The following is a 25978-nucleotide window of genomic DNA, read 5'->3' as shown; positions in this document are numbered from 1 at the left end:
TTTTGCTAAAGGTGTTTATGATGATCATTTAGCTAGCCTTCCTGCTACTGATTTTTTATTTGAAGAGGATTTAGGAACACCTGTATTTGATGGGAACTTAAGATCAGCACTTTTTAACTGCAGAGGTTTGGCTAGTAGCCACGAGTTTGTTTCGCAGTTACTTTGTAACCACAGAGTAAGTATTTTAGGCCTATGTGAAACCTTTTTAAGTAATGAAAATGCAGAATTCATGAATTGTGATGGGTTTAAATTTATATCTAATAATAGGGAAAATAGACAGGGTGGCGGAGTTGGACTTTTTGTTCGGGATGATATTCCATTTGTTGTGAAGAAGCAACTATCTAAGCATGACCAAGAGATGACCTTTGAGAGCATTTGCATTGAGTGTGTGATCGATAATAGGAAAGTTCTTGTTTGTGTTGTTTATCGATCACCATCGGCTTCGTTACAAGAGTTCTTGCGAATTTATGAATGCTTCATTGAAGATGTGACTAATTTGAATTCTGAGCAAGTTCTGGTAATGGGTGATTTTAATATTAATTTATTGTTAGCTCAGACAAATAGACCGGGAATTTCTAATCATTTGCATGAAAAATCGCTTGAGTTTCTGTGCATGAACCTATCAAAATCACTTTTACCATCATGCAGGTCTGCGACCCGGGTTACGGAAGATACGGCTACTCTCATTGATAATATTTTTTCTACTATCCCCGTTACTCTTTCGCATATTATATTTACAGATGTTTCTGACCATTGTGTGGTAGTTGCGGATGTTGGAATTAATCACAGACCAAAATTTTCGGAATTTAAACAAACTCGAAAAATTGATAAAGAAGGAATGGATAAATTGAGGAACCTTTTGTATTTAAATGAATGGACTGCAATTCTAGAATGTGAATGCCCTGAGATTTCTACGGCTCTGTTTTTAAAATATTTCCGTGAGTGCTTGGATGAAGCATGTCCATTGAGACGCATTAAAATAAAAAAATATACACTCCCTAAAAAACCATGGATCTCACGCGGGCTTCTACACTCTATTTCAATAAAAAATAAGCTATTTAAAATATCTATGTCATTCCCATCTACTAAAAATAAAGAAGAGTTTAAAAAGTATAAAAATGTCCTGACACAGTTAATTCGGAAAGCAAAAGCTAGATATTTTGAAAAATCATTTCTAGAAGCTCGTGGGGATCAAAAACATACTTGGAGACTTATTAACTCTCTGTTGGGAAGGTCTCAAAAATCTTCATTTCCGAATGAAATGTTACGTGGTGATGGTACTTTTTCTTCCGATAAGCAGGAAATAGTGAACTTGCTCAATGCTCATTTTGTAAGCATCGGTGAAAAAACAGCTAATGCATCTCATGTTTCTCCAAATAATAATAAGAATGATTTATTTAAAGATCACATGCCCCCTCCCTCTGATAAAAGCATGTTCCTTTCCCCGGTTACTGAAATTGAACTAAAACAGATCATATCTAAAATGAAGAACGGTTCATCTGAAGCCCTTGATGGATCTTCTACTAATTTGGTCAAAGAAATATTCCCAGTTATATCACCGGTTTTATGCCACATTATTAATCTTATATTTGTAACCGGTGTCTATCCTTCAACATTTAAATCAGCAAGAATTGTGGCCCTACATAAAGGTGATGACCCGAGGCTTCCTGCTAATTATCGTCCTATATCGATACTCTCTGCTTTTTCGAAGGTTGTAGAGCGAGCACTGTATAACAGAATTTATTCTTTTTTTGAGAAATTTGATTACATTTCTAAACTTCAGTTTGGATTTAGAAAAGAGCATTGCAGTGATCATCCTATGGCTATTATTGTCCAACATATTAATGATTGTCTTGACCGTGGAGAAACGCCTGCAACTATATTTTTAGACATACAGAAAGCTTTTGATTCCATTTCTCATGAAATTCTTTTGTATAAGCTTTCGAATGCTGGTATTCGTGGTAATTGCCTTAGGTTACTTGAATCGTATCTTCATGGGAGGCAGCAGATACTTATATATAATGATGTTAGATCTGATTCTTTACAGCAGTCAGATAAGGTTGGTGTTCCCCAGGGATCCGTATTAGGACCTCTGCTTTTCCTAGTTTACATTAATGATTTGTGCTCAGCTACTGGAGTTTCTTCTATAGACACTCAGTTTGCTGACGACACTGCAGCAACCGTTTCTGGTAAATCTCGTGAAGAGCTAGTGGTCAATTTAACATCCGCATATGATAGATTGTCTACTTGGCTCTCTGATAATAGACTACTTCTGAATAGAAAGAAGACTAAGTTTATTGTTTACAGCAGGACGGGTCACAAGTTTCCAGATATAGAATCAGTTTCCATTTCTGCGAATGAACCTGAGTCTGTTATTGAAAGGGTTGTATTGATAAGATATTTAGGAGTTGTGTTTGACGAGAATTTGTCATGGAAAGAGCAAATTAATCAGGTTAGAGCAAAGTCTGCCCGTGGAGTTGGTATAATGTGCAGACTGAAAAACCTTCTTCCATATTGCGCTCTTAAATCCATTTACTTTTCCCTTGTGCAATCCCATTTTGATTATGCATCTATTATTTTTTTGAACACTTTTAAAAGTAATGTTACCCCTCTACAGATTATACAAAATAAAGCAGTTCGTATACTTAAACCTTTTCTGCCTTCGCCATCAAACTTCCCCTTAAAATCCACAACAGAGACCCTTTTTTCACTTCATAATATTCTTCCTGTTCGGCAAAGTATCCAATTTTTAAGTGTTATGTTTAAGATTAAGCTTGAACGAGAAAAGCTCCCCAGATATTTTGCATCGATGGGTCTTATTTCTTCTCTTTCATCTTCACAAGTTGAAACCCGTGGTAAATATAATCTGCGGACTCCTAAGGTAGTTACAGAGAGGTCGCGTTTTTGCCTGAGGTATTTGATTCCTCTACATTGGGAAAGTTTGAAAAATGAGATTGATTTTAATATAAGCATATATGCTATAAGACGGAAGTTGAAAAGAGTGCTGATTGAAAGTTATAAATCTAAATAATATGATTTTTTTTTTTTTTTTTTTTTTTTTTATATATAGGGATGTTTATATTTCTTTTTTTTTTAGTATTGGGTTGGTCTCTGGGGTTCGCCCATGAGGCCTCCAGATGTCTTATGACTCACTTGGTTTTAAGTTGTAAATTTAATTGTGTCTCAGGATGGTGCGCGGAGGATGGAAGTGGTATCGTACGGCACGGGATTAGTTTTTTATTTATTTCTGTCAAGTTTGGTTAAGAGAAGTTTTTATTTTTAATTTTGTGCATATTTAGTGTTTCTTAAAGGTAGCTCAATTGCATTCGAGCTATACTCTCAGCCTTGAGTTACCTAATATTTTGTATATATTGGTTATAATAAAAGAACCTTGAACCTTGAACCTTGAAATTTCATCGTCCTAGCTTACCTGGAAGTGTCTAAAGTAACAAAACCGGGACCGACAGACAGACCGACAGAATTTGCGATTGCTATATGTCACTTGGTTAATACAAAGTGCCATAAAAAAATGCCTTAAATAATTAGTTCTTCCATGATGTTTTGGCTATTTAAACATTTATCCATAGAAACACCCCCCCCCCCTTTCCAACAAAAAAAAAAGTCCTGTATACATCGCTAAAACGTTTGTCGTATACTATTTTATTCATATCGTGAAATAACCCACTCGGCAAGCATGCAGTTAACATAATATCAATGCATGGAACGCTTTGTTTCGAAACTATTATAGTACCCACTAAAGCATGCAAAAAAAGATTAAAACGTAGGACTTAATACCTCCTAGTATATAACAATTGAAAATCAGGTTTTTATTTTGTCTATATAGTTCTACGGCAAAATCTAACACAGTCACAATCCATGCAAACATATCAAAATGAAAATTGGTAGGCTACCATAAGTACAAAAAATGAAGTTTACATGGAAGAGACTAAGTTGTTGGGTCAATGGTTTCAACGTTAAATTTAAATTGACAAACCTAAATAAATATTATATCGTCTGGTGTTGAATATTTATAGGACCTTTCAGGATAACCACGTGAAATTAGGCGACATGGTGTTTAACAGGGGCGTAGCTCCAGCATTTTTATTGGGGGGCAAGAGGGGTCTCCATCCGGCGAGTCAAGGGTCATCGGGTATATAATAATTTTTCTCCAAATGATTGGGGGGACAACTGCCCCCCTCCCCCCCCCCAACGACGCCATCTTAAACGACGTTTAAGATGCAATCTATCCAAATCCCATCAGAGCAAATCTCACTCCGTACAGTAATTCACTTTTATTCAAAGATGTCGGGGAGGGATAAAATAAATGTTAAAAAGGGAGGTTCAATCTGGCTGTGTAAAAGAGCGTTTTCTTTAGGATTCCTTCTCCCACGCTTAAAAGTTCTTCGCTTTTGTTCACCCCTGAAAAATTTAAATGTTGTTCTTAACGCTAATTTGATTGTTGGAGGCAAGAAAAAATTTTCTATGCTTCTGTCTTAAAGGACCTTGGGATTGGTCCTCGTTTAATGGAATGAATATTCGTCTCAGACTAGTCCAATTTGATTACTTCTGATTTTCAAATTCAAGTTGCCCATGTCCAATAATTCGTTACGGACCCCTCATCAGTGGTATATATTCCGATACAAATTTATTCAGTTTTACAGACAAAATCCAATAAGAGTAGAAAATTGAAAATAGATATTCTGATAGAATGCTGCGGATACATAGAAATTTTTGTAAATTTTTCGCTGTTCAGTAAAAACCGATTTGCAAAAGCGAATATCAGAGTGAGTGATAATTATTTTGTGTTAACTGTTGAAGTAAGTTCGGATTTGTTTTTTAAGTACAGCCGTCTCAAAATCCTGGCGTTGTTGGGCAAGGTTTTCAGACCATAGCAATGCTCCGTCAACCAGACTACAGTGATTATTTCTGAAAAACTATGGATTTCCCAAAACAGCGGCAGCCAACAAACAGGCACTGAATTCCTTAATACAAAAAGTCAAAGCACAAACCGTCGTGTGAATAAAGACAAAAAATCATCAAATCTAATGAGCACACGTTTTCTTTAACCCATTTAAGCATGCAAAAAAAAAACCATTCGCAATGCAATCCATGCATTCGAACCTTTATTTCTTCTTCCCGAAATGTATCATTCTCAACATTGTGATAGACCCTCCACCAGAGAACATGAGTTTCTAAGTCTGAGAATGCACGACACCTGAACATGGCAGTATCACCCACTAACACGGTCAAATTATGAGGACCGTCTTCTATAACAGGTTTGTGAAGATTCACGGCTGAAAAGATGTGGTTTATAGAACAATTAATAGGTATTAAAGAATAAAACTATCTAGAATGTCATTCAAGTCAGCTTCTTCAAGCCTGTATCAACAGCGTTAATTAATAAAAATCGAATTTTTTTTCGATACTCATTTGCTCTACAGTTCGACCGAATAATACAGACAATCAAAACTTGGAGCACCTTAGTTTTTGAATGAATTTAAATGAAACTGACCAAATAAACGAACTCGATTCATGTTTAGAAGAAGCTTATTGATCAATCCTACAAGCATTTACGACCTTCACCATCATTAATTACAGGGAGCTAAGAGATGAACTTCATAAGAGTTGCACCTTATCATTAGCACTGGAAACAAAACTAATTTCTTATATAGAAAACGAAATATCATTTCTTTTGGAGATTTTCTAGTTGCTGATCTTGATGTTGAAATACTTTCTCATTATTATTAATCCTTTATACTGGCTTCAAGGATTTTGGTTTCGTTAATTCAGATAAAGGGCAATATAAATAGTCTCAATTCCATAGCGAGAAGAGCTAGTCGAGAGCACAGTATGCCATTTATGATACAATCATCACAGCCTATATGTGTTTATATAGGCTGTGACAATCATCTAGAAGAGCGTATCTGAAAATTCTCAGTGTCGCATCAAGATAGATGAGGAAACACGACAGACACATTTCATAAAATGTCATATCCTTCTGTGTCGTGCAGGCAAATGTAAAAAAGTTCACCAAATTTGAAACCTTTGAATCTGATTTCAGTCATTGACTTAGGGCCCATGGTCCAAAGATATCAAGGTTTTTACGACTTTTAAAGCAATTTTATTCATTTTCCATATAATTTCCGTTTTTTCGTCGCTTTTTTCAAACTCACATCCCCCTCTCCAAAAATTGATGAAGAGGTACCTTTGTGGTAAATGAGGATTTACGATTACTCTTATACAAAATTGTTTTCTTTGCTCGAATATTTTTGTGTAATTTTGAGAGCTTGTGGATACCATTCACAAATGATTACTATAAGCTGTCCATCGAATGCTAAGTAACATAAGTATTAAACAAATACAAATAAAACAACAAAGTACACACAAAAAAGTGTCAAAAGGTACTTCCAAGATACGAAAGCTTGAGATATATTTTCATCAACACAGTACACTCAAAAAAGTGTCAAAAGGTACACTTCCAAGATACGAAAGCTTGAGATATGTTTTCATGAAGTATTTTAGTTCTTTTTAAGCCATGCAGACAATTCTGTATCTTTGATAATTAGAATCAACAATAACGTTAATAACAACGAAACACATTAACTCGTGTTTTGTTGGAAATTACAATTATTCTTAACTAACACTTACACATAATCTATTTACCTAAGCAATTGGTCTCTTAAAGCTTTAAATAATTTACCCCCAAAAAAATAATATCATAAGGTGAATATATCTTGATTTTTGATAGCAGAGGTACGAATTACTCGATTAGATATGAGGCTCTTCACTGAAAAATAAAACTAAAAATCGTGGTGACAGGTATCGTTTGCATATACTAAAACTAAAACTGAATTTACTTTTCAACAAACTATACAACGTTAAGCAGGAACCATTACCAAGCTAATGCCCGAACATCTTATCATGAGCAGGAAAAAAAAATCTTGAACAAGCAAATTTTAAAGCTACAGGTGTTCCATCAGCAATGTTTTGTCTTCCTTGACATTAAATTTTGGCAATTAGAACGTGAGAAAAGGACAAATGCTTCAAGCCGGTGACACGACTGGTAACGTAAAAATGGCTGATAAAGTTAATTCTATGTTTCGGGAAGCTTCATGAGTAGGGATTGAGATGTTTCAAAAGAGTCCATAGAAAAGTCCTTGAAATTTTAGAATAAAGATGGCACCAAAACACTAAAATAACGAATAAATTAACAGCTTGTCAAATAGAGTTTTGCTGTAATCGTAAAACCTTGTAAGAGCAATTAAAGAGCTAAAAGTGCACAAAAAAAACAAGAGAATTAACGTCCAATTAAGTACTAGAATAGATGAACAAGAGACAAATCATTTAAAATTTTTAATTTATATAGAATATTTCTCATACCTCTTTTGTTAAGCATTTGGAGATTTTAAGCTTACTTTTACTGGAATTTTAGAAATTGTACATTTTATTGTAGAAATAACAATCAGCAAAACTATAAAAAGAAGGCATTAATAGAATGACCATTGATATTTTTAGAGGTTTGGTTGAAAAATAGTAAAGTTTAAATTGGTAGAAAATATTCAAACATAGGTGCACAGCCGTATTTGATACTTAAGTTGATTTTAGAAGGAAATGCATTCGTTCAAAAACACCTGCATTAGAACCTGAAGATTAAGTAAATTTCACAAAATCAAATAGCTTAAAGTATAAGATTTAAGATTGCACGTAATTAAGCTCTTAAATCAATCAATCAATCAATCAATTTATTAATACTAAAAAAAATAATTACAAAACGTAAAGTAATTAAGAAGCCCAAGAAGCCTAGCTTGTAGCCCCTTTTTTCTCAAAATCGTCCGATCAAATTTTCGAGAAAGCTATTTAGTCAAAACAAAAAGTAAAATTAATATGCAAATTTTGTTTTAATTATTCATGTACGGCGAGCCAAAGTCAAAACCAGCATTAATTCAGAAATGTTCTGAAATTAGATAAAAAAAAAAACAGGTTTTTTTTAACTGAAAGTAAGGAGCGAAAGTAAAATTTAAAACGAAAATAAATTATTCCGTCCCCTCCTCAGCATCTCGCTCTTTACGCTAAGTTTAACTCTTTCTCACAACGCTATTTTTTAAAAGAATAAAAACCTTTAGCGTAAAGAGCGAGGTGCTGAGGTGGGGACAGCACATTTCATATACAGAATAATTTCTGTTCGTTTTAAGTTTTAATGTCGCTCCTTACTTTCAGTTAAAAAACCTTTTTTTATACTTAATTTGGGTAAAATTCGGATCTCCTCAATCAGTTTGCAACGCCTCGTTTTGAAAAAGGTTCAATTTTTTTCTTCAAATTAATAATTCAGCCATAAAACATGAGCCGTGAGCTCATATGGCACCTGTGACGAGGTCAGAAGAGCCAACATTTCGCAATGTTATCGCGTTGATTTTTTTTTTTTTTTTTTTTTTTTTTTTTTTTTTTTTTTTTTTTTTTTTTTTTTTTTTTTTTTTTTTAGGCTACCATTATAAGCACCACTGTGCGGGATTTCGGTCTTCGAAGCCTTTTCTGTAATTTTTGATCGTTTTAAATCCATCGCATGGTTTAGCTCCTCCTACACTTGCTGGCCCATACTATAGCAAATTTCAGATTTAATCACCATAAAACGTGATCCAATCTGATATTTTTGGCAAAAGTGTTAGTCGAAGCCAGACATTTTAAAAAAGGTCTTGAAATTAAACTATCCCCCCCAGATGGTCGAATCGAGGAAGCGACTATTTCTAATTTAATCTGGTCCGGTCCCTGATAAGCCTGCTAACTTTCATCATCCAAGCTTATCTGGAAGTGCCCGAACTAGCAAAACCAGGATCGACCGACCGACATACCGACAGAAATTGCGATCGCTATATAGCACATGGCCGATGGGCAAGTGCCATAAAAACATAGGTACACAATGTCTAAAGAAATTCAGTAAATAAAAAAGAAGATAGAAATTGCACAACGTCACGAAAATCGTGCAACTGCACATTAAAAACATTTAGAATCCAAAAAAGTCGCGAATCCAGTATACTTGATAGATTTGCATAAAAACTGCAAAAAAAAACTACGCCCATGCCAAGGGGCGGTAACCAGTACCTTTGATATTCAACAGCAATGTAAGTAAACTGAACAAAATTAAAAGGCATCCAAGCCAAAAGGGCGATCACCCACCCTTTAGGTCCACCACTTGCTAAGTGCTCAACTTAAAAAACTTTTAAATAAAATGCTAGCTTCAGTTCTCTTAACTGACCTTAGGAATAAAAAATCAAAGGAAGCCAAACATACTCGTTTAGGTTTTTGTTTATTATTATATCTTCTTTTTTTTTTCTTTTTTTTACTCCGGTACACTGCTAAGATACAATGCATCGTTGTACTTAAACTAAGACTAGCAATCTCAACACTCTTCCAGCACCCCAAAAAACTCGAACATTTTCAAATTGATACCTTGGGCATTATGACTTCCTTGCCATGAACTAGAATACAACTCTAACTTTTGTTCCCAAACTCAAGGAGGTTTAAACTTTACAGTTTTCATTTAAGTCCCTACCAATAGTATATCCTGGAACAGAATACTTGGAGAGCTGAAAACTGAACATAAAGAAAAATTCCGAATTTTACTCGTAGTTGAATAGTCTAAAGCATATAAACCCTAAAATATCTGAAATTCGGCTGCAGTGTCTCAAAAGACGGCGTGGGACATTGTTAGACAAAACAAGACTAAAACGCCATCATTTTACTAAATGAGTCCACCAGATCTACGGACCCAATCTATTTTTGACTATCTCTTTTGGGCCTAAAGATTTAAAAGGTAACTGGGAAGATTTTTTTTATTTTTCAGCATAAATTGTCGACCTTACTTGCTTGAATAAATTTTAGAAGAAACAAAACTGGTCAAGCAAACGGTTGGATTCTAGGAAAAAAACACATTTTTTTTCCCATTTTTCACCCCTGTATAATTCGTATCATAACGTAAAAACTTTTGAATTTACCGGAGTCAAACTCTCAGCATATTTTCTAAATGTTTATTATTTCTAAATATTTTCTAAATGCCTTTTTCAAATGTTTTACAGCCAATCTTCCGAAACAAGGGATTAAGTCCGACTGCTACATGCCGAGATATTTCTCTCGACTACAACCATTACATTTTCGGGCGTTTACGTATAATACCGACCACTCTCTTGTTAATGATCCGTTGTAAAACTGTTTCTTTTTGTGCATTTGGAGATAATTAGCTTAATCTGAGTGAGATTTAGGCCTATATTTCAATTAAATATTCATTTTATAGAGTTGGTTAGTTATATAATTGATATTTAATATAATCGTTCTGGGCGGCCTGCCTGCTTTCTATAATTCCACGTTGTAGTTTCCATAATTTTGCTACTATAGCATTATTTTTTCATCATATTTTGGTATACTTCATTAATCTAGCTTCACTTCTTGAGCGTGGTCAATATAATATATAGGCTAATTTATGTAGGCTGCCCATTTACCAATCAATGTCGAGACTTAGTAAGATTGCACTTAAAGTAGTTTGCGTCTCAACTTTAGAGATTTTTTTTTTCCGAATGCTCAAAACGCATTGGTGGCTTTAAATTTTTCTTTAGGTGACCTTTCTGGTCGTGGCTTCCCAAATCAAATAGTATCCCTGAACGAAACAAAAAAAGCAAATTGAACTTATTTCACCATAAAAGCCTAACCAATTTGTTATTTAAAGCATTGTCTGATCGTTGACCTACCTGTAAAGACTGAAGAGTTTTCACATATTCATCATTTGTGATATTACTAAAATCAGTAATATTGAGCTTATCTAAGTCAACTTTAACAAAAACATGATAAGCAGCGTAGTCGGTCACGTACGAACACTGGAATCTAGCTTCTTGCCCTATGAGCACTGTACGATTTTGCATCGAATAGGCATCTATCAAAGGACGGTGCGGGTAACGTTCTAAAAAGCCAAGAGAAACATGCAGATCAAAACCATGCAAAAACCGAACAAGATGCAAGAATACTTACGTAACGGTCGCCACTAGAGTGTTAATTTTTGGTAGGAGTTTATGTTCTCTGGGTAGAAAAATCACGTACATTGACATGCCAATTGAATTTAGTACATTCCAACATAAACTTCCCAAATTGGGTCAACAAAATATTACTTAGAACTCAGTTTCCAAAATTTAGTGACGTTTATTTTTTTATATTAATTAAATTATATTAATTACGTTAATTAATCACTTAGTTAAACATATTTTAATTAAATTTACATTAAAGAGATTTGGAAACTCTCTTTATGAATTTACAAATTATGGATCGATCAAGTGGGTACCAGAATCTCGGAAATTTTCAAACTGGGCTTATAGCACAAACCAAGTTACTAATCATGGAATACGGCTAGAAATGCAAATAGAAACTTATTATCGTGTAAAAACGTAAATATTTAACATAGAAGTGCCACGGCACATCTTATGCAGAAGGATGCACACATCTTTGAACGTAATTATGACATTTTTATTACTTCACCAATTGCAAGACATTTCCAATAAATAATTGAGCTATATATTGAAGTACATAACTTATTGACGTTTAAGTTTAAATCTTTTTTTTTTGTGAAAACGAGGAGATAGATAAATTTATCTCTTTATGTTTTCCTGAGAACGATTTTAATCATTTTAATATGAAGACTAATGTTGAAAAATACTTCCATACAAAAAGAACTAAAAGCTGGGAAACGCTATATTATTGATTCTCTATAAATAATTTAAAAAAAAATTGAGTTGGAAATGCAAAAGAAAATTGAGCCTAAAAAGTGGTTTTTACCCCTTTTTCCTCCAACTCCCACCAAAAACACAAGGATTTCCTCATTTTTTTGGCTTAGGCGACATGTCAGCTTATTTTTCTGGGCACCCGGGGTACTTTGCACCAACATTGGGTCGAATCTTGTGTGTCAAACTATCACATTTTCTCAAACTTAAAACAGAAGAACAAAAAACTTGAGAAAAAATCACTATGTCAGCAAGATACACATGCATATTGAACAGAATTATCGAAGGTTATCAGCACATCGAATTATCCCCCGTCTCCTACTCAACGATTTACTTTTACCTGTACAGAAGATATAGTTTTTTGTTTTTTTTTACTTCTTTCATATTTCCCTTTCTTTTTAAAAAATTCACTCCACTGTTACTAACCACGAACTATGCTAAACTTATTTCAACGGAATTCGAGACATGCGGCTGTATTTAACAGCCATAGCCCAGAAAATTACTCTTATCTATTCTTCAAAGGAATTAAAGCAAGCAATTCTTTTTATAAATAGCTAAATGGTTCTGTAGTTTCAGCTAAAAAAAAACAAATAAAAAAAAAATATTGACTGACATTGCGTCTATATCTCTAGGAGAAATCAAAGACATGGACAGGGATTACGAGCAAAAAGATGGCGTCTTTAATTTGGTGGAACTCAAACGGTTCTGGTCTGTCAAACGTTTCCCCTTGTACAAAGAACCCTCTGTTAAAAATGTTCAGCTTACGACTACCACATTGTTTAAAAAATACTTCATAGACTAAAGCTTTGTTTCATATATGTCAGAATGTTCTTTGGACATAGGACGCAGACTTCCTTGTCTGAATTAAGTACAAATAAAACTCAGCTACTTTAGCAAGATAAAAAAAAGGAAAAATCAATGTATTTTACTCTGAAGTTTACCATAAAGACGAGATTTGATACATTCAAGCAAAGGTAATTGTCATAATTTCTTTGGGAGAGGGGGGAGGGCAAGAGGGTTGAGAAAAGTTTCTTTTTTGTCACAAAATATTTATGGTCTTCAAAGGAGTAGAATACAGATGTCCTTATGCAGTTATCCATGTTCTTTATTACGGTATTTTAAATTGAATCAAATTCATTACTTCTTTTTTTTTCTACGCAGTGACGAATTACTTCCAATGTACCTATTAGGCAACTTGGTCAATAGAATATTTCCATAAAACGTGAAACACAACTTTTCAAACCTCAGTAAAAGTAATGAACGCGTGATACACTTTTCAATTGCGGTTTTTCTGAATAATCTGTCTTCTATTTCGTTTCTACGAGGATAATTTTTCTCAAAAGTTAAGCTATTGAAATTCAAATACTCTTAACGTTTGTACTGAGCCATAAAAAGTCGAGATGAAACAATCTTAGCTCAAATTTGGATATCTTAAGCAGTATGATCCACTATATATATATATATATATATATATATATATATATATATATATATATATATATATATATATATATATATATATATATATATATATATATATCAGGAATGACTTTGGTATATAAAGGGCTCGGATTCATTCCTGGTCATCAGAAAAATGACTTGATGAGCTGTCAAAATACTAATAGGGGTGAAAAAAGGGACCAAGGTGGGAAGGAATTTTATTTGACATTCATGGACAAAACTTTCCTTTGTTAACGAGTAAGAAACGGTTGCCAATTCCCCCTAAGAGTCATCATATTCATGAGCCTCGACAGGAACTCATTTAAGCTGGAGACGGTTCAGTTGTCTTTGTTTTTCCATTTTTTTTTTGTTCAAACTTTCAGGTATGTTTATTTAGAACAAAAAAAAAGCAACTTCAAGACTAGAAACAAGTAAATACAATCCATAAGATTTCGGCTAGCAAGCTAACTCATTCATTTTTTCACCTTCTTTGAGAGATTGGTGAACTTGCTTATCAGATCCGACTTCCTCTTTTGTATGCCCTTTTGAGCCCTCTCTTTTTCATCTCTTTAGTTTTTTCGCCTTTTCACGTTTTCATGGCACTCTCTAGCAGGGAATTGGCCAAGGCAATGTATATAGAATCCTTTGAAGCCACCACTCTCTGTAAGCGATGGGTGGCCTCTCTTAAGAAGGCATCAACAATTGCCCTTTATTGTTTTTCTGAAGCCAGCTTTTCTGGCTTCAGTCTATCTAGCAATGATTCCTCAAGTCTATCTAGCTCTTTTTTTTGCTGCAGGTGTCAAATAGGTTCAGCTCCCTTTCTTTCTCCTGGTCTTAGACGCTTCGTTCAGCACCTTGTTCTTTTGCCTTGCCCTCGACGTAGCCTTATTATTTTGACCAAAACAACCAAGCAAAAGTCAACAATTCTTTGGGAATAGGAAACCTTTCAGGTTTGCCTCCATGTCTGTTCAATTTGTCAATCACACACAGCTTTGCATTCAGGATTTTTTTTTTTTCAGTAATAGAGGGTCTGTCCGACAGAAGAAGTCATCCTGAGAGCGAAAAACCCCTCTCTACATCAGAACTGCCATGCGATAATGTCAACGCGACTTTTACAAGCTTCAACACAAACACATGCTTTTGCCAACCAAAATCATCCATCATAGAGTTTATTTGATGCCAGCAATGGTCAGCGCGTGATGGTGTTGGTTGGTACTCACTTCTAACATGATCAACACTTACTCCAACTGGGATCTCTCGAGCAAGCACAACTATATCTGATATACTTCTAGCTCATTTCATTTACATGAGAACTAGTTATCTAAGCACTTCGAGAAGGCTATTAGAAGAGATAAGGCACTTCTTGATCAAGTGGTCGGCAGCTGCCTCGAAATGCCTTCACGCCCTTCGACGGAACTCTTGTCTTTCAGCAAAGGTGATTTTCCGAGCATCTACCGCTAGACCAACCTCACCTACAATAGTGTCCAGCAAATAGTTGTCCATATTCTCAAGAAATCTGTTAGAAATTTCATCGGCAAACATGAAAATGTCGGGTTTCAGAAGTCTTACAAAAACAGAGAGAAGTAAGTTTTTCAGCTCAGCATGAACAGCGTGCACAAGGGGTTCGTTCTTCTGAAACTCTGCTATGAATTTCATAAAAAGCTGAGACGATGAATACAAAAATGTCAGTTCTGATAGCACATCTTTCCTTTTTAGGTAGTTTATAATCTTGAGGTACTTTGCTGACAACGCAACATTCTTCAGCTGTTTTTTGGATTGCACATAATACAAAAAATATTCCAAGAGCGCCGCCACCTGATCAATCGCTCGGCGAACAGCAGGATCCAATCTCAGCCACCTTGTTGGGACATGCTGAATGAAATTATTGTATGGAGCGTCTTTCTTTTCTGGCATCCTCGAAAATCCTCGCATCGTACAGGCCAGCCAAGGAAAAAATATGTCAAGATGACAACAAAATCGGATGACTCCTTGCCAAGTTTCTGGAGCCCTTTCATGAATGTATTATGCACAACATGGGTGTTACACGTTCCAATGTTTTACAAGCTCTTTCGAAGACTTTTTCTTCTTCGATACATTCATTTGCAACTATACCTTTTTGTTGACATTATGCCCATCGCTGACTAACATTATCAGTCTTTCAAGAGGTAAACTCTTATTCCCAGTGTATGACATCAGCTTTTTTTACAGTGTCCTCACCTGTTGCATGTCCCATGAAATACGTTACCAAATGGTGGCTCATAGCTTGATATTTTAAAGAGGACCAAAAGAGCGATCTAACCTGTAGCTCCTTCTTTTTCCTTCACTGTTTGTAGTTTCGTGGAATTCAAGAACAAGTAAGCTTTACCTATGTTCTTTATAAGATTCTGTTTACAGCGTGGATGAAGTGCATCAGTTATGAAGTACATAGTTTGTTTTGCATTCATCGACATTCTGGGCGGTGGCTTACCAAGGAAAATGGCTTCAAAGACATCAATAATTCCATCATACGAAGCTGCAGACATAGAAGCTTGCACGGACTTGAGTGCTCAAATGATTTCTGCTTTGTATGCAGCATCTCAAGAGTTTTACTTCCAGAGCTCATGTCGCTTTTGATGGGAACTGTCGCCCAGAGGCGTAATTTACTATAGGGCCGGGAGGGAAAAAATCTTGTCAAAACTAAGGCAAACCTGCATGATTCAAGCATCCAGAGAAACAGGTCAGTTTTCTTTAGGATATCTTTGCATTTAAGGTGCTATATGGCTTATTTTTCATTTTTCAGGGTCATTTTCATTTGATTTTAGAAAATCGGCTTCAACTTTGCCCACCTCCATCTGGATTTTGACGAATTTACACCACTACTCTGGCCTAGCAGATCCACACAATGGTAACTGTAACAGATAGAGATGGATCACAATCTGCTCCTTGTGCTCGTCTGACGAAGCCTGCTGATTCAAGGTGTAAAAATCTTAGCAACATCTAAGGTTTTTCATGCATGTTTTTCAGTAACAAGAAAACTCATCATTACCAATCCTGCATCATTCGTTCCTCTTTCTGCCGCTCGTGTCTTCTTTAGTTAACCATGAGCGACAAAATTAGCAGTTGTCCATCGTCTTTCCTAGGTACGCTTGGGAGACGAGAGAGGTAAGTAGGTTTAATCGCAGCAGGAAAAACACTTGAGTACAAGATTTTTGCCATCCGAATACTCCACCAATAGTACTGTCCTCTTCTCACTCCATCTGCTATTAGTTTGTTAATTAACCTTTAGAGCTAAAGAATATATAACTTGCATTGGAATACAAATCAATTCGAACGAATTTATACTATTAAGGTTCATTTAATGAAGCTACAGGAAATTATCTATCCTTGAACGTTACCATGATATGACCAATCTATTCCACCCACCCCAGAGGCCACTGTTACTCTCTATCCTTGAACGGTACCACAATGGACCCTTCTATCCCACTTACTACGTAAGCCAATTTTGTGCTGTTATTAGCTGCCTATCTTTAACACAGTTAATAGACACTTTGGCCACAGACAAAGCTCCCACTTTTTTTTTTGCTTTTTTCTGAACTGCGACGGCATAGCCAAGAGACCAGTACAATGGGATCTGTGGAAAAGCCATATTATCTAAAGAGGGTCTTTCAAATATATCATGCTTCAGATTTCAAATCTACTATGCTTTCAAATAGGAATTTTTAGGGATATTTAGGGGAGTTTAGGGATTTTCTGTATAAAAAAAGGACTTGGAGGGGACTTATGCCAAAAAAAAGGAACTTTAAGGACTTGACTAATTCCGAGCCCTGTAGATAGTCTAGTCTATGAAGTATGCGATTTTATTTAAACATGCCAAAGTAATAACTAACAAAAAGTAACTTAATCCAAAATAAGGCAAAATATTCCAAAATGCAGCACAACAATCAAGCAAAAACAAAAAAACTTCTGACTAACCTTTGACGCTTAACTGGTAGGTAAAGTTAATTGATCCATGCTCATTGAAAAGGGTACAAGTATAATTCCCGGTATCAGATTCAATTAAATCCGACATTTTCAAATACCATTTGGAGGTGATAACAGGGGCTAGCTTACGAGATATGTTGCCACCGTCTTTGGTCCAGATTATCTGTGGCTTGGGATCTCCTGAAATGAGATCATTCTTTCTATTAAGAAAATAATGAGAATAAATTCTTAATGTACCAAGGATACCAAATTTTGTACCCCCGAAGCCCCTCTTAGGTCTATTCATACCTGAATAACACAACTTTCTAATATTTTTCTTTTGGTTGTTTCAGAATCATGTAACTCTTGGGCAGTATTACATTTATGTCAGTGTTGCCGCATTGGACCGTGAAAAAACATAAGCAAAGCCAAATCAGTTTTGTTTATTTGACAACAGTTTTTGTTTCAAAAAAATCAAACATTAATCTGTCGATTCCTGAGACAACCACAACTTCAAAGGAAAGTAACACCTCCTTCAGCTGTTTTGTGCCATACATTTTTATCTCATTATTTGGTAGTGTTTCACCCACGTTTTCTTTCTTTAAATTCGACGTCTGCTTTAACTGAAAGCTCCTAAACTGCATATGGAGGCATTTGTCATCAAAAATTGTAATCCGAATTTTTCTTATTTTTCACTTATATGGTTTTTTACATTTTGACATTACCAATTCAAAAATCAGATTTTATTTTCGCTTGCCTCAGTACTTCAAGCTTTTTAGAGAGCTAGCAAATCAATCCCAAGATGGTTCTTCTATGAAAGTGACATAGAATAACTTTCATGTTTAATAGAGAGGAGGAAGGGCTAATGAAAGAACTATTTGAATGATAGATAATATTAAAATAATAGAAATGTAAAGAAAGAGTGGAAAGCATTAAAATATGAGTTAAGGAGGTGTAAAGTGGAGGCCCTAGATTGAATTGCCGAAAAACTGGAAGATGCTGCCAGACGGCATAATAGTAAAATATTGTACTGGCATTTTCATAAATTGAGAGGGATTAGGCAACCTGAACCTACCCCAGTTAAAGATAGGAGTAGAGCCACAATTAGTGATATGGAAAGAATTAAAGAAATATGGGCAGAATATTTTTACAATTGCTAAACCATGATAGAGTTACAGGTTACTTTGATAGTTACATGATAGTTTACTTTGTGAGGAAGAATTAGTGACAGTAAGAAAAGAATAACAAGAGCTAAGAGCTCATATGGCACTTGTGACGAGGTCGGAAGAGCCGAGAGCTCATATGGTACGAGGTCGGAAGAGCCAAGAGCTCATTTGGACGAGGTCGGAAGAGCCGAGAGCTCATATGGTACGAGATCGGAAGAGCCAAGAGCTCATTTGGCACTTGTGAGAAGGTCAGAACCTAAAGTTAAACTTTATAGCACAAGATCCTTCTAAATATCAAATTTCATTAAGATCTGGTCACCCTTTCGTAAGTTACAAATACCTCAATTTTCAAAATTACCTCCCCCCTCCCAATTCCACCAAAGAGAGCAGATCCGGTCCAGTTATGTCAGTCACGTATCTTAGACAGGTTTCTATTCTTCCCATCCAGTTTCATCCTGATCTCACCGCTTTAAGTATTTTCTAAGATTTCCGGTCCCCCCAACTGCCCCCCCCCCCCCAATTACGTTTGATCCGGTTGAGATTTAAAATAAGATATCAGAGTTACGAGGTCCTTCTAAATATGAAGTTTCATGAAGATCCGATCACTCCTTCGTAAGTTAAAAATACGTTATTTTTCTTATTTTTCAGAATTACCCCCCCCCCCCCGCAATTGAGCGGATCCGTTCCAATTATGTAAATTACGTATGCAAGACTTTTGCTTATTTTTCCAACCAAGTTTCATCCCAATCCCTCCAATCTAAGCGTTTCCCATCATTTTAGGTCTCCCCACCCCAAACTTCCCCCAATGTCACCAGATCCGGTCAGGATTTAAAATAAGAGCTTTGAGCCACGATATCCTTCTAAAAATCAAATTTCATGGAGATCCAATCACCCGTTCGTAAGTTAAAAATACCTCATTTTTTCTAATTTTTCAGAATTAACCCCCCCCCCCCCCAACTACCCAAAAGAGAGCGGATCCGTTCCGTTTATGTCAATCATCTATCTAGGACTTGTGTTTATTTTTCCCACCATGTTTCATCCCGATCCCTCCACTCTAAGTGTTTTCCAAGTTTTAGGTTCCCCCTCCCAACTCCCCGCCCCCATCACAAGATCTGGTCGGGATTTAAAATAAGAGCTCTAAGACACGATATCCTTCTAAACATCAAATTTCATTGAGATCCGATCACCCGTTCGCAAGTTGAAAATACCTCATTTTTCTAATTTTTAAGACTTACTCCCCCCCCCCCCAACTACCCCAAAGAGAACAAATAAGTTCCGATTATGTCAATCATGTATCTAGGACTTGCGCTTATTTTTCCCATCAAGTTTCATCCCGATCCCTCTACTCTAAGTGTTTTCCAAGATTTTAGGTTTCCCCCCTCCAACTCCCCCCAATGTCATCAGACCCAGTCGGGATTTAAAATAAGAGCTCTGAGACACAATATCATTCCAAACATCAAATTTCATTAAGATCCAATCACCCGCTCATAAGTTAAAAATACTTCATTTTTTCTATTTTTCCGAATTAACCGGCCCCTACTCCCCCCCCCCAGATGGTCAAATCTGGAAAACGACTATTTCTAATTTAATCTGGTCCGGTCCCTGATACGCTTGCCAAATTTCATCGTCCTAGCTTACCTGGAAGTGCCTAAAGTAGCAAAACCGGGACTTTAGGTTTTCCCCCTCCGACTCCCCCCAATGTCATCAGATCCGGTCGGGATTTAAAATAAGAGCTCTAAGACACAATATCATTCCAAACATGAAATTTCATTAAGATCCAAATACCCGCTGATAAGTTAAAAATACTTCATTTTTTCTATTTTTTGCGAATTAACCGGGCCCCCACTCCCCCCCAGATGGTCAAATCGGGAAAACGACTATTTCTAATTTAATCTGGTGCGGTCCCTGATACGCTTGCCAAATTTCATCGTCCTAGCTTACCTGGAAGTGCCTAAAGTAGCAAAACCGGGACAGACCGACAGACCGACAGACCGACAGACAGACAGACAGACAGACAGACCGACAGAATTGGCGACTGCTATATGTCACTTGGTTAATACCAAGTGCCATAAAAAAAGAAATAAGGCCCCATGTACTGAAAGTGTGGAAAATGACTTTATTAAATATGGAAGCTATAAGATTAGAGATGAGTTACAGAAGAATATCGATATAATTTTTAAAACAGGGGAAGCACCCAGCGATTTTAGGAAAACTCTAATTAAACCCCTCTGCAAGACTGGCTTTGATGATTATAGAGGCAATGACCTGGTTTCTGTAGGAAGCACATTACTTAGTATGATGATACTGTTTAGATTTAGAGATGCTGTAGATAAAGCTTTAAGATAAGAACTGGGTGGTTTTAGGAAGGGTAAAGGATGCGTAGTTGAAAATTTCCATCTTAGATTAATAATTGAGAAGTGCCCGAGTCAACAAATACCTTCAGTCCTCAGTTTTATCAATTACGAGCACGCGTTTACTTCAGCAGATAGGAAAGCTTTAGTGAAGGTTTTATCTATGTATGGTATACAAGATAGACAACACATTAAAGTGAGTAGTGATATGTACAAGAATAACATTGCTGCGATTAAAGTTAGGAAACGGGGTTAGTAACTGGTTTTGGATCAAACCAGGAGTTGAGCAGGGCCGCCATTCATATGGATAATTTTGTTGAATTTTGTCCTAAGGAACACAGCAAAGGCAATAGGAGAACAGGGAATCAAATGGGGAAATAACCCTTTCCTAGACTTAGACTATGCTAATGATTTAAGCATCCTAGATGAAAACATTAGCAAAATAAGTGAATTTTTAGAGGTTTCGCAAGTTCAGAATCAAAAAATAGGATTGAGAATTTACGTTAAGAAGGATAAGTCACCAAGACTAGGAACAAGCGAAGGTGAAAAGATGATGTTCGATAACGAGAAAATCGATCAAGTGACACATACCAAGGTAGTATTATAGATAAAGATGGTGGGTGCAATGAAGATGTTAAAAGTAGAATAGCAAAGGCCCAGGGTGTTTTTTTTACAGTTGAAAAAAGTTCTGAAGAATGAGAAGGCAAGTTTGAGAACCAAGGTTAGAATACTGAAAGCTACAGTGATGACATTGGTCCAGTATTGTTGTGAAGCGTAGGTGCTCCATAAAACGGAGAGGATTTGTTGGATGTTCCCAAAAAATTACTTACAGATTTTTTTCACTGGCCGACTGAATGACCGTAACTCAAACAATGAACCGTTCGAATTATGTGGTGCAGTAACGGTTTTTAGGGCTATAATGAGAAAAAAGCTAAGATGGCTAGGACACATTCTGTGGATAAAAGACGACAGATTGCCAAAGATTGTCCTTGTCAGTCAATCGTCTAGGTTTAAATGAAAAGCTGGTCATCCCCGAACGGAGCGGGAGGATGTCATAGTGGCGATTCTAGCCGCCCTTACGCGGCAGGTAAAATCTTGATTAGCGCCCAAAGCATGTCTCTCGCAGAACTTTCAGGCCACATTTTAAGAAAAATATTCATTTATGAACAAAATTATTTTCAATTAATTAAGTGATAATTTGTTTTTGATGACTTTTAATTTATTATCTAAATTACACAATTATTAACAATTATTTTGATTGAATGATTTTGATTATTATTATATGATTGTTTAATTTATTTTTTATTAATTGATTGGTATTTTACTGTCGATGTTTCAATTCCCAGATCTTCTGTGCTTGAAGAGGTAGCAAGCCTGTCACCCGACATAGTAGCAGTTGGGATTGAATCCCTGGTCCCATATCGCCAAGCAGAGTTCAATCCACTGCGCTATCAGGTTACTTATAACGTATGAAACAAAAAAAGTGGACTTTCTTTATGATGCAGTCAAAGTTTTGATATTTTTTTACGAGTAAAATTGCAGAATAGCAGTTTTCCAGAAGGAGACTAGCTAGACCAAAAACATGCCATTTTTAGCTGGATAATTTCATGCTCTTTTTTATGGTTAAAGCCGTATCTATGACAGTTCGCCTCACAACCCTGATGGCCCCATATATAGCACGCAATAAGCTATATATGAAACTAAAATAAAATAAAAATGGTACCGCTAGATTCCTTATTTTATGGTCCTTTTCAATATAATACTCATGACTCTGAAAATGCGCCCTCCCTCCTTATGGCCACATTTACAGCCATATAAACAAAAATATTTGTTTGTTGTTCTTTCCAGTGTTTGATCCGTTGCAAAATCGGTTACCCTGCGTAGACTTGAGATATCCCGTTTAGCCTGAGTGATATTACTGAATATCAGATAAAATAGTAATTTAAATGAATTAAAAATACTGTTAATAATAAAAGTAAACACGATAATCTGATAATTATGCTATATATTATAACGTAAGAATTTCATTGTCTTAGTTTTTTTTTCTTTTTTTATTATTTATTGCCCATATATCTTTTGACTGTAGACCATCAGTGATGAGGGGATGAATTGTCAAAACGCAACTTTAACCAAAAGAGAGAGCATAAAAATAGCACTGTAAAGATGCCTCTCTTTTTTTTTAGCATCTCCCTTTCTAGAGAGCCGTTGCTCTTTCTACAAATTCACCATTTTCTGCCACAGCAAAAAGAAGAACTGGCAAAAAAATCTCGATCTTACTTAGCCACACTTTCATTGGTCTATGATTTTAAACACTGTAGTCCAGAAAAGCTGCCTAAATTGGCTATATTCCAATCCAGCGCCGAAATGCAAAGTAATTACTCTTAATATTTTTTTTTTTTGCGATGCTCACTATTCAATTATTAAACACAACTAATACAATCAAGAAAACGACCAAGAAATAAAGATGATATTTACTTGTATTAGTTTAACTATCTATTAGTTATCTATCTTGTTTGACGGGAAAATGAATTTGCATTTAAAGTGTAAACTTCTACGAAAAAATTTCATTATTCCAGGTGACAAAAAAAATTAGGAGGGACTAAACATTAGCCTACTATTTTAAAACAATATTGAGCAATTGAATTTTGAGTTTTATTATAAATCAAACAACTACCTATGTGCACCGTAAAAAAAAAAAAAAAAAAAAAAAAAAAAAAAAAAAAAAAAAAAAAAAAAAAAAAAAAAAAATCATGAAACGTGTCTCTAAGATTTGAAAAAAAAGAATGTTAAAGTAAAAGATTTCGGAAAAATAGTTCAAACTTATTTTTGTTAATAAAACATTATAATTTGATAGTAGACCTACCTACAAATTTGTAAAGAGAAGAATGTAAAATTAATCATTGCAATAAGCAAGGATGCAAATAGTATAATTCTACCAAGCCGGAATAAAACTTTGCTATTAATCTTTAGTTTGACTTTATTTGCCTTGGCTTCATCTGAAAGTCAGGAGTTATTGCACCACCCGTCTAGGAAAAGACAACAGTGACACTGTAATATGGCGTGTACATCCAAACACTCAAGCCGAAAATTAACCTTGGCATCTAAGTTGGGTTGTAAAATTCAAACTCTCTTCGTTTATAGGCACAGAGTAATTTAAAGAAGTCCCAATAGGAATATCTCTAAAAATTATTACACGGATTGGGGCAATAAAACTCAGTCTAGTAGATTTTTTTATTCTGCTTGTTTACCTGACCAGCAGTCTTCTCTTGTTTCTTTGTCATAACAGAATAGAGATGGAATAATGAATACAAAAAAGATAAATTTGAAAGCAAATTGGAGAGAATATAATTCAAGTTAAAGGAAAGAATTTTAAGAAATATTGAGTGGCTACCGTCAGATATTATAAAGAGTGCTTATTCAAAGAAAATCTTTGCTCGTCAGTTTAAGGTTGTTATTCTAATTTTGGTATAGTGAAGATATTGTTGTTCATTCATTTATTGGATTCCTAATGTCTGTGTGTACATGGCCTCTTTTCTAGCTTTCAATAAACGTTATCTTATCTTAAACTGCCAGTTATCAACATAGTTATTAACAGCCATGCGTAGAAACCAATCTTTGGGGGTCAGAAAATTTTCATGACGAGTCTAGTAGCCATGTAAAAAAAAGGAGGGCTAGTTTTATTGAGCGTCATATCCGAAAAATTTGGTTTGGGGGAAGATGATTGACTATGGATTTTTTTTTCCTGTTCTACAATTTTTCTACAATTAGCCATGACTTGATGCCCACTTAATTGGACTATCTGTCTTGGCTTTTTGTACAATTAGTCATGACTTGACTTGCCCACAACTATTCCATTTTTAATTCAAAAATCAACGAAAAATTCAAAAAAGACCAGGGGAGGGTCTTTCCCTGGGAAGGGAAAATTAATGCCATTTATTTCTTATCACTTAATTGTACTATCTGTCTTGGGTTTTTTCTACAATTAGTCATGACTTGACTTGCCCACAACTATTCCATTTTTAATTCAAAAATTAAAACCCGACAGATCGTTCTGAATAACTTCCACATCTGGAGGTGTAAATCTCAAACCCTCCCCCTGTGCAGCCTTGCGTTCAGATGTTCATATTTTCAGCATATTTACCTTTTTCAAAATGAGTCTGAGGTTCACTCGAGGTCTTAATTCGAGGATTTTTTCTTAACACATCTTCATCTAAGAAGGGGATCGGATGAACCCACGCGATTTTTCTGAGCAACTCCCTCAAAAATTCCAGATTAAAAACACCCTTTCGTCTTTTGACCTCCCCCACAGAGATAAATCCCTTGGTCCCCTATGCCTAAGGGCCGTAACTGTGTTTAATCAAACATAACTTAATTAAACATTGCGTTAAAAGAGTGCATATCTTTTTCTAAGATATACTTAACCTAAAAATGAAAAGACATACCTCATCCAAGGTTGCCACCACATTAAGTTCCAAAAATGCTACAGTTGCTCTAATTTGCCTGCTACACAGCGATTTTCGATGCTTCAGTCAAAAAATTGACTGTAATAGTGCTAAAATGGTAACTAATAGAAATTTCGTGCTACAGGTGGCTACCCTAGGCAAGAGTGACCCCTGATCACAGCCAATTACTTTCCTTTACGTGAAACGAGTTCGTAATACATCCCAATATTTCATCTAATTACTTACAAGCCATAAAAGTTTTTGAAATACTGCAAAATTTGTGATGACAAATAAGCTTGAGGATAAGGTTTCATTAGTTAACCCGGTACTTAGGTATTATACGAGAAACACTCGAGAAATGGTCAGGTTAATACTAATGAAATATACCTAAGTAAGATAAAAATAGAATAGTTTAGAAACAAATTTAGGCTATGTATTTGGATATTAGGGGGTGGGGGTAAATCATGGCATATATTAGATGCGTAACCTAAACAGAACTATTCTAACCTAAACTAACCTAACCAAAATAACAACTAAATATTTAATTAAAATATAGCTACCAATGGTCAGACACTATTCTATCACTACACATTGCAAACTAACCGGGATAAAAACCGGGTAATGTCTCGAGTATTTCTCGTATCAAACAGTTCGTGGTAACGAACTGTAGTAAGGAGCGACCCGGCTCAATAGTAAACGAAACTCTAAATAACGGAATTTTGATGCTAAAATATACATCAAAAGAATCGGATTTTCATTCTGATTTTAAATATATAAGTTTCATCAAATTTGGTCTTTGTCATCAAAAGTTACGAGCCTGAGAAAATTTGTCTTATTTTAGAAAATAGGGGAAAACACCCCCTAAAAGTCACAGAATCTTAACG

At 35.5% G+C, this 25978-nt stretch overlaps 1 protein-coding gene across 1 annotated transcript in view; it reads right to left on the bottom strand.

Annotated features, from left to right (window-relative positions):
• The window catches only part of LOC136025071 (fibroblast growth factor receptor 3-like), a gene marked incomplete in the record, with an annotated part of 144394 nt that overhangs the window by 47182 nt on the left and 71234 nt on the right, over positions 1–25978 (bottom strand). The window contains 2 exon segments of the mRNA XM_065700770.1: positions 5122–5294; positions 17148–17336. Coding sequence (XP_065556842.1) covers positions 5122–5294; positions 17148–17336 — 362 coding nt within the window.

Source organism: Artemia franciscana, chromosome 3 (assembly GCF_032884065.1).
Source record: "Artemia franciscana chromosome 3, ASM3288406v1, whole genome shotgun sequence".
NCBI lineage: Eukaryota > Metazoa > Arthropoda > Branchiopoda > Anostraca > Artemiidae > Artemia > Artemia franciscana.
Note: the sequence above shows the minus strand (reverse complement) of the source record. Positions and strands in the feature narration are given on the sequence as shown.